Source organism: Microtus pennsylvanicus, chromosome 7 (assembly GCF_037038515.1).
Source record: "Microtus pennsylvanicus isolate mMicPen1 chromosome 7, mMicPen1.hap1, whole genome shotgun sequence".
Taxonomy (NCBI): Eukaryota; Metazoa; Chordata; class Mammalia; order Rodentia; family Cricetidae; genus Microtus; species Microtus pennsylvanicus.
In genome coordinates this window covers 119,813,390-119,822,811 of record NC_134585.1, presented here as the reverse complement: position 1 = coordinate 119,822,811, position 9,422 = coordinate 119,813,390, and the positions used below count along the sequence as shown (strand labels likewise).

Below are 9,422 nucleotides of genomic sequence, written 5' to 3'. Positions count from 1 at the left end.
CTGTGCAGGAGAGCTCAACAAACTGAGAGCTGAGGAAGCAGGTGGGATTTCTGAGGGAGCTACTGGGAAAAGAACTGTCCCTTCCTGCCTCTATTCCCTGCCTCTCCGGGTACCTGGGAAAACCAGTCAGATGTTCCCTATCATTTTCAGACTAGTCGTTCCAACCAAACTCTCAAGGGCCCCTCCTTAGTTCTTCCCACATAACCCAAAGGATTTGTAGTCTAGGAAACCAAAGAATTGTTTCATCAATAAATCAATTTATTTAAAAGAATATGTTACAATTAATTACACTAAGTGACATTACCAAACAATCTTAGAGTGGTTAGCTCTAGAGCAGGGGCTGGAGAAACACTGGAGCCAGTGTGGTCTCTGCATTTTCTCTTCACATTTCATAGATCACAAATAAAAATACAAGATACTGCAGTGAAAATACAATTAGTTTCTCTCAAATAAATTAAAAGGATGCATGGCCTGGGAAAAACTGAAGCCCAGCTCACTGGCTTAAAAGGGGGCCTGATATCAAGTTGGCGCCCATGTTTAGCAGCTGGCCAGGTGCTCCTACCAGAGTCAGCCCCTCTTCAGTCTTGTTCCTCCCTAGAGCCCAGTTTCCGTACACCTCCGTTACTGCTGAAAAAGCTGCTGCTGTCTAGGTAGAGGGAGCCTGGCAGATGCACTCAGGTTGGATTAAGAGGAAACCAAGGTGGGGGGGCTATAGAAGCATTCTCCCTCCCACTAGTTCTGAGTATTCGGCCACGCTCTCCCTCCTCCAAAATGAAGTTAAAGTAACCCACGAAACTGGCGAAGGAGCAGCCATGTGCTGAGGCCATCCCCAGACATATTAATGGACAGGAGACAGGGAGACCCTCCAGTCCGGGAGACTTCAGGTCAACTCATATGCATGCAGGTCCCTTTAAGAAAGCGGCTTTCTAGGAGCTGGCCCTAAAGCTGGAAATTCTGAGATGAAAGAGGTGTCCCCTCTTATCAGTGCCCTACTTTGCTGCTCCAAGCATGGGGTTGGAGCTATAAAAGGGGTAACTCAAAGCTACTGGCCCAGGTAACTAAAGGATAAAACTAAATGGGCCAGGCAAGAGGATGCTGGAATATTTATCTCGTTCCTCCCTGAGAGCTCTGTCCAGGCCTCGGAGCTGCCCTAAGCACTAAAGTATATGTAGCTGTGCTGAGCTTAGGCCTCAGCATGGGGAGGGCAGGAAAATGTGCACCAGGATAAAAATACAAAGAGCAGCAAGCTCAAAGCACTACCCAAACAAAGCTTCCTACGGGTCAGGTTTCTCAGGGTCCATAAAAATCTTTTGAATTTTTGTCTCATAGAAACTCAACATGGAGGAGACAATGGGAGAGCAGGAAGATCCTGCTGGGGTGAAGATGGGGAGGCGGATTCCCTTTCTCAGAGACAAACTGCAAAAGAAGACTGGGAGACAGATGCCACCCTGGGCAGAAGCCAGGACTACAAAACATAGTAGGGACTGAAGAAAAAGTGCAGGGGAAATGGGCAGATGGAGTAGAGTTACATCTAACACTGCTTCATGCAAAGGGGCTGGATGCTGTGGGTCTCTGGCCGTGGTGGCCTCTGCCTCCATGACTGGAGCCCCACTCTGAGCCCTCTGGGTCTCCCCCTTCCTGTCTCCTTGCTGCAGCTGTGAGACTGCCTCAAGTAGGCTGCTCCTACACAGATTCTGTTAACAGGCCAACACCTTTGGGGCTCATACTTAGAGACCTCCAAAAAGCCCTGTCTCTTCTCTAGAAGGCTGTTAAGTAGACTCCTTCATGCCTCTTTCACTGAGGGAACAGGAGCACACTGTTGCTATTTTTACAGTTTGAACAAAGATGACCTCCAAAATACCTTGGAGTAGAAATCAATGCATCTACTTTTAAGGTACTCAGACTCAGGATTAAAGCCAGAAGGAAGAGTTGATCCTGGATCAAAGCCTTCAAATCAAGTACCACCCTCTCCAACTTTAAACACTCACCACTCTTATATTTTATACTCCGTGGTCCCACAGATTTGTAGAGGGAAGGAATAGGCTGTCCTAAAAGGTTCACACCTTCCTGAGACAAGTGGCTGCCAGAATAATAGAGACAGAAAAGTGGTCTCCTAGTAATCTGCAAAACCAGTATAAAAGCAGTATGAAGTTTTAAACCAAACCCAACACTGCCAACACCACCCAATTCCGGCAGCTGTATAAAGCCCAGATGCCAGCCGATGGAGGCTTCTATTTGCAAGATACAGCGGGGAAGCAGGAACTCAAGGTCTGAGAATATTACCCTAGTGCCAGCCCTGGCCTATGCCCCTAATGTAGTTAGTTCTTAGGCCCTAAAAGTCCAAATGCAAGGGCAGACAAGGACCTCTTCTACTTCTGAGACAGGGTCTCATGGAATCAAGGATAACCCTGAACTCAGGATGGGCTTGAACTTCTAAGTGCTGAGATTATAGGTGTGCACCACCACACCCAGATTTATGCTGTGCTGGGGTGGAACCTAGGGCTTTGTGCACACCAGGCACACTCTGTACACACTCTGCCCACTGAGGCCCAATCCAGCCCCAGATGAAGAACTCTGAGAGACTTCTCTCCAGTCCCCTTTGAAGTAAAGAGTGGAGACCCACTGAAATCAAGCATATTCCACTTCTTCCTGGCCCTGAGCTGGCATGAACAGGGCTATGATTTGGTTGACAGAGACCCAGACTCTAAGTTTCCTCAAGTCACTCCCTCCCCACAAAACTGTTTAAGGAAGTCATGGAGGGTGTAAAATAAAGGTAGTTACTCGACAGGAATGGAGGAGGTAAACCCTTATAAACATGAGGCACTGCTTCCTTCCTTCCCTCCGTATGTTCCTAATACTATCCCTGTCGCAGAAGAGAAGTTTCCTATGGTGACAGCTCCCTGACACTACCCTCACCTCTGTTTTGGGCCAGTTGAAAGGAAGCATATAAAAGGCCCGAAAGAAACAGGAAGGAGATGCAGAATGGACTAGTCAGTCACAATGACTTGGAATGGAGACCAAAGGTCTTTAGACTCCCTGTAGACCTGCAGTCTAGTTGCTCTTGAGAAACAGCCTTTCTCCTCCTCAGCACCCTCTTGAAGATAAAGACACACATTCCTTGCTCCTCGGACTCTATGGCAAACCAATAGCCAGAAACTGTACTCAACACAAAAAAAGGGGGGAACCAAGCAGGTTGTAAACTTTCTGAGTCCTGCATGAGGAGAGGTATTTTCCCTGTAATTTTTTTTTCCTTTTTAAAGTTTGTTTCAAAATAAAGAGAGCAAGAGAGAGGTCATGAATTCAGTGAAAGGTGTGTAAAAACACAAGCTAAAAAAGGTACTGCCATCAATAGGAAATTTAAAAAGAAATATATATGTATATACGTGCAGCTAATTTATGTATATATAATTTTTTACATACATACATATATATGCTTGAACAGTGCAAACGGATGGAGTTCATAGTTCCAGTTTTAAAAATATAGTACAGGAGAGTTTGTTGGTAAGAGGCCTGGGGAAACGACAAGGGTGCCTTTGGTGAGTTGGTGGGCTTACTTCTGTCTGATCTCAGTGGACTTCTGGCACTATCAACCTGCTGTTCTCTACCAGCTCAGTTCCAGAGACGTGAAGTTCACAGGGAGTTATTAATATTTAGCTTAGGATTTTGGGATATAACGACCTTTTTTTCTTCTTTTGTGTTAATGGTTACTGTCTGACATGGGAGACAAGAGGGCCAAGAGAATGAGGGCAAGGAGAAGGGATGGAATGAGGAAAGGCTAGGTGGCCACATCCCTCTGCTGTGACCTCGCCATCTGGAAAATATTCTGAAAGGAAAAAAAAAAAAAGAAGAGTTATTGAGGAGCAGCGTGGACTCCGATCTGGAGACAATCCTCAGACAGAGCTGGAGCAGCAAGCCTAGCGGACAGCTTGACCAGCTTCCCATCCAGAACCACAGCCTCCTTGAGCACAGAGAACTCTCTCTCACTACCACCACCTGGCTCAGTCTTCCTGTTTTACAGGAGACAATTCAGATCTAAGGAAGTTGCTTTGCCCAAAATCACAGACCAAAGAAGCAGGAGAAATCCCAGGTGACTTTCAGAGCCCAGTGTTCTTTCTACTATAGCAAGAACATCAACTTCCACATGACTGACTGGACCTTTTGATTTCTTGATTTTCTCTGAGAATTTAAGTAGCTAAGTATTTAGAGTCTAAATTCTGCTCCAGCACGGATGCTATAAACAACAGTGCAACAAATTTCCCCCACATGTATGCTCTTGTCAGTGAAGACAGACCCTACTGGGACTTATCCAGGCACACATTTCCCCCACATGTATGCTCTTGTCAGTGAAGAAAGACCCTACTGGGACTTATCCAGGCGGACGGCTAAAACTCCTGGGTCAGGAACAGCATGGAGGGTTATTTGATTAAAACAACAACAACAATAAAAATCAAACAAACAGGCAGAAGAGGGTCCATGAAGCCATGAGAGGTGGAAGAGCCTGCAGCCAGTGTCCACCCCTACACAAGGGGAGAAGCAGGGCTTTGTGCATAGCCCATTCACCATCCAGAGGCCAGCCTTGCTGGGAGAATGTCCTGGCTCACATGGGACAATCAGTCTCTAACTAATATTCCTAGAAAGACAGAAATGGAGGTGAGGGTCCCAGTATTTGGTCATGGACCTATAAATTTTAAATAAGAAGATGAGGAAATTAATTCAAGAATTCTTTACAATTACCTCTTTTCTCCACTTGAGCTCGCAGAATACCCTCTCAAAGCATTCATGCATGTAATTGAACTGGAAAAAAAAAGGTAGCAATACTCACTGACTTCCCAAGAGCAAACACAAGACCTTGTCTTTGAACTTCAGCTCTATCACTCCATCTTCCAAACCCACCCAGGACAGAAAAAGATCCTGCTGTGAACCCTAAACACAGACCTGGCAATCTATTGTTCTCGAGCTCCTCCTGGTGGTGACTATGACATAGGGATGCAAATTTCACAATCCCAGCTGGACAAAACATCAAACTATTCCTTTTGATCTTATGGCTATCAACAAAGGAATAAAGTACGTGTTTAGGGCTATAGAAATACTCCAGAGAAACCAGGCTGTGATGGCATTCATCTTTAATCCCAGCACTCAGAAGGCAGAAGCAGGTGGATTTGAGCTCAAAGCCAGCCTGGTCTACATTTGCAAGTCCCAGGCCAACCATGGCTTCATTGTGAGATCTTGTCACAAACAAACAAACACCCAACAAACAATAACTACAGCAAGACAATGGAGAGAAAGAATTTTCTGAGATCATAACTTCAATGCTTCCTAGAGCCCCAGATTCATGCGTTTTTCCCTTTAGTTCCCACTAGGATTTACTTAAAGCCCACTCTCTCTCCCCTGTGCCCCCATCTCCCACTCACATATGGTGTGAAGATTTTAACCCATCGAGGCTTCTTCTCTCCTCGTGCATATTCAAAACAGAAGGCCATCCCCTCTTCATCTGTGTCCCATCGCTGCATTTCATCCCATTCAAATGCTATGACCTGGTTCTAGACAGCCAAGAACACCAGAGTAAGGACTACAGACTAGCTGAGGCAAAGGCATTCTGACAGAGAAACACTAGTGCTTCAGGGAAAGGCTGGGACAAGAGAAACTGAGGCTGGGACAGTGGCTCCGTGGGTAAGTGCTTGCTGGGCAAGGTGACCTGAGTTTGAGCCCCAGAACCCGAACAAAGGTGGAAAAAGAGAAAAAGACTCTAGCACAAAGTCATCTTAAAACCTCCACAAATGCACCATGACATGCATGTGTGTGCATGCACACATACAACATGCACACGCACACATACATACATATGCATGCCCACTCATATACATGAATGAAAGCATACATACACATGCACACTCACATGCACGCACACACGCACACGCATGTGTACACACACCCCCATCATACAATAATCAAAATGAATAATTTGGTGTAAGGAGTCAATGAAGTAAGGATCAATATGGATTCACTGATTATCAACACAGTTTTGATTTCAATTGTCCCACAAAGAGGATCTAAAACACAGAAAGTATCACAGAGCTCCTGGCCCAGCCCGAGGGAAACACCTACCTCCAGTTGCCCTTCTTCAGTGCAGGCATGAAGCTTAAAGTGCGTGATGCTGATGGCTGTGATAACGTGCCCCTTCCTCCTGGAGTCACAGGCACAGTGTGGGAAGATGATTTCATTGTAGCCCTCACAAGTCCTTAGCATGTTGAGGTACTAAATAAACAAAAGTGAAAACCATGTTACAAAGACACTGAAGCACAATGCAGAGTTACTGGATGGACAAGAGTATTTCACCAAAACTGCCTAAAGCCCTGGCTTCTGACTCGCATTTGTCCCTGCGCTGGGTCAGGCCTCTGTGCACTCCTTTATCCCATTCTTAGCTTCTACCGCCACCCTCCTAACACCAGTTCTTCACTTAAAGAGACAGGAAAGACGCTGTTGTCAAGACCACCAGCTTCAGCCAGTGTGGTCCTCTCCCTCCACTGCACTTCAGGCATGGGAATCTAGTCTATCTTCATAATTGTTTCTACCCATCTTTGCTAACCAAGTTACACCGACCCTAATGATGGAGACTAAACTACTACACAGCTCACACCCATGGCCAACTCGTCCTCCTGTCACTACAGAACCCAGATGAGGTTATTTGTCAGAAATGGAACAATTAGACCAGATCCCTAGACTTCCCTTTCTTCAGCATCAATGAATTCCTAAGCGACTCTGTTGTTGCAAGTCTCAAGTACGTAAGTGTGGTAGTTAGTTTCAATTGCCAACTCAACACATTCTAAAGCCGACTGAGACAGGGGCTCCGTGAGGAACTGTCTAGACTGAGCTGTCCATGGGCACGTCTGTGGTGGAGGTGGGGTTACATGTTCAAACTGATGTGGGAGGCCCAGCCTAAACGTGAGCGGCACAACTGCCGGGCTTTGGAGTTAAGACTGTCTAAAGGGGAAAGGTGAGCTGAGCAGGCATGAGTTCTATGGACTGTGCCGGTGAGCGGGGACAAGCTGTTTCAAGACCCACAGCCTGAACTACGAACTCAAATAAACCTTCCACTGATTGTCAGGGCATTTCATCACAGCAGCACAGAGAAAACTAAGACCGTGCGCCTCCTCGTACAGCATCTGGACCCAAATACACAAATACATGATCCTCTCAAGGTTAATCCAGAGATGCCTGTGAACTCTGAAGCTCACTCGGCCTTGCTCCTGATCTACTGTTACCCCTGGTCTCTGATTCAACTCCCAATTCCAAGGCGAGAAGACACATGGATGGAACAAGAAAGCGCGTAGACAAAGGGAGATGAAGGAGGAAATAAAAAGATTCACAATCTCTGAGCTGGTGTCCTTCCAAGGGTTGCCTCGGAAATAAGCACACGGGATTACTCCCACACGCGCACAGGAAGTCACAGAAGACCAGGGCACCACCCTAGGTGACTTCAGCACATGAGAGCCAGACAGCTGCCTTCTCTCTTACCAAGAGATGACTCGAGCACAACACAGGACACCAGGCCATCTGCGGCTCTGCTGCTGCTATTAGGGGCTCAGGGTCCAGGGAGAAAGGGATCACTTTTTTTTTTTCGAGACAGGGTTTCTCTGTGTAGCTTTGGAGCCTATCCTAGAACTCTGTAAACCAGGCTAGCCTCGAACTCACAAGAGATCCACCTGCCTCTGCCTCCTGAATGATGGAATTAAAGGTGTGGGCCACCACTGCTCAGTAGTTAAAAATCTTTTTAAACCGGGCGCACGCCTTTAATCCCAGCACTTGGGAGGCAGAGGCAGGTGGATCTCTGTGAGTTCGAGAACAGCCTGGTCTACAAGAGCTAGTTCCAGGACAGGCTCCAAAACCACAAAGAAACCCTGTCTCGAAAAACAAAAACAAACAAAAAAAAGTCTTAAGAGCTGAAGGAGTGACAGTACACCCACTTGGAGTACAAAAAGGAATGGTTATGAAATGACAGATCTGGAAATTACTTTTAAAAACTCTAGAGCAGGGTGCTAGCTAAAGAGATAGCTCAGCATTTAAGAACAGTTGCTGCGCAGGCAGAGGATCAAAGTTCGGTCTCCAGCACCCACACTGCAGGGCTCACAACTGTCTATTACTCTAGCTCCAAAAGATGACAACCTCTTCTAGATTCTTTGGGCACTGCATGCACATGGTACACATACAGACAAGCAGACAACACACATTAAAAACAAAAACAACTTCCAGAGTAGGGACTGGGAGAAAGAATACCTGCCAAACACGTGTGAAGTCCTGGTTCCAACCTTCAGCATTATGGAGAGGGAAGCAAATAAAAAAAACAAAAACTCCAGTACAAGACAGAGCCAAACAAAGCATGCAGGTTATAAGGTGAAGACAGACAGCCAGTGTAGCAGGTGGTACATGTGCCATCCTTTCAGCTTCTCTGTGTGCTTAAAAACTTAGGATAAAATGGTAAAGGAAAAAGAATGCCCTGAACCCAGGCTCCCAACATCCAATCCAAGCCATACTCCTAACACAATCATTAGAAATGCTGACAGGCGGGGGCTGGAGAGATGGCTCAGAGGTTAAGAGCACTGGCTGCTCTTCCAGAGGACCCGAGTTCAATTCCCAGCAACCACATGGTGGCTCACAACCATCTGTAATGAGATCTGGTGCCCTCCTCTGGCCTGCAGGCATACATGGAGGCAGAATACTGTATACATAATAAGTAAATAAATCTTTAAAAAGACAGGCTGACAGGCTTACACACAGCTATTCTGCTCAAGGGTGCTTCAGAACCTGTAATGCAGGTGGGTGTCACAGAACCTGAAGATGAGTTCTGCATGTTCTTTCACAAAAAAAAGTTGACACTGGTGCAGGACAATTGTCTATATTCTATCAACTATGTTTTAAATAAACGCTGATTGGTCAGTAGCCAGGCAGGAAGTATAGGTGGGACAACAGACAGGAAGTAGAGGCAGGTCTATGAGAACATGAGAATTCTGAGGAGGAAGCCCAGTCCTGTCCCAACCACAGAAGAAGGATGATGTGATTGCCCCGCTAAAAGAGGTACTGAGCCATGTGGCTAACATAGATAAGAATAATGGGTTAATATAAGTTATAAGAGTTAATAAGAAGAAGTTAATGGACCAATCAGTTTATAACTAGTGTAGACTTCTGTGTGATTCTTTGGGTGGGACCTAACGACTGTGGGAACCAGGCAGGACAGAAACCTCAGACAACACGACATAAAAGAAATTCACTGAGAATTGTCTTCTGCTGTTCTGACAAACATACCTGTATATTCCTAACAGGGCATTTTACTGTACAGATTTTTTGCCTTTCAGATAGGGTCTTATTATGTGGTCAGGTAGGATAACCTGGAGCAGGTTAAGTACACCAGACTAGCCTTAAACTTG

At 46.0% G+C, this 9,422-nt stretch overlaps 1 protein-coding gene across 3 annotated transcripts in view; it reads right to left on the bottom strand.

Annotated features, from left to right (window-relative positions):
- Nucleotides 1-235: 235 nt before the first annotated feature.
- Snx27 (sorting nexin 27) overlaps nucleotides 236-9,422 on the bottom strand; it is an 83,902-nt gene continuing 74,715 nt past the window's right edge. For 2 of the 3 annotated variants that reach the window (XM_075978260.1, XM_075978262.1), the window contains exons 9-12: nucleotides 6,106-6,255; nucleotides 5,412-5,540; nucleotides 4,735-4,794; nucleotides 236-3,823 (exon numbers count right to left, since the gene is read on the bottom strand). In XM_075978260.1, the coding sequence (XP_075834375.1) occupies nucleotides 3,776-3,823; nucleotides 4,735-4,794; nucleotides 5,412-5,540; nucleotides 6,106-6,255 (387 nt within the window). In that variant the 3' untranslated portion in view covers nucleotides 236-3,775. Of the gene's footprint in view, nucleotides 4,631-4,734; nucleotides 4,795-5,411; nucleotides 5,541-6,105; nucleotides 6,256-9,422 lie in introns of all 3 variants that reach the window. The other variant, XM_075978261.1, reaches the window with a different exon arrangement.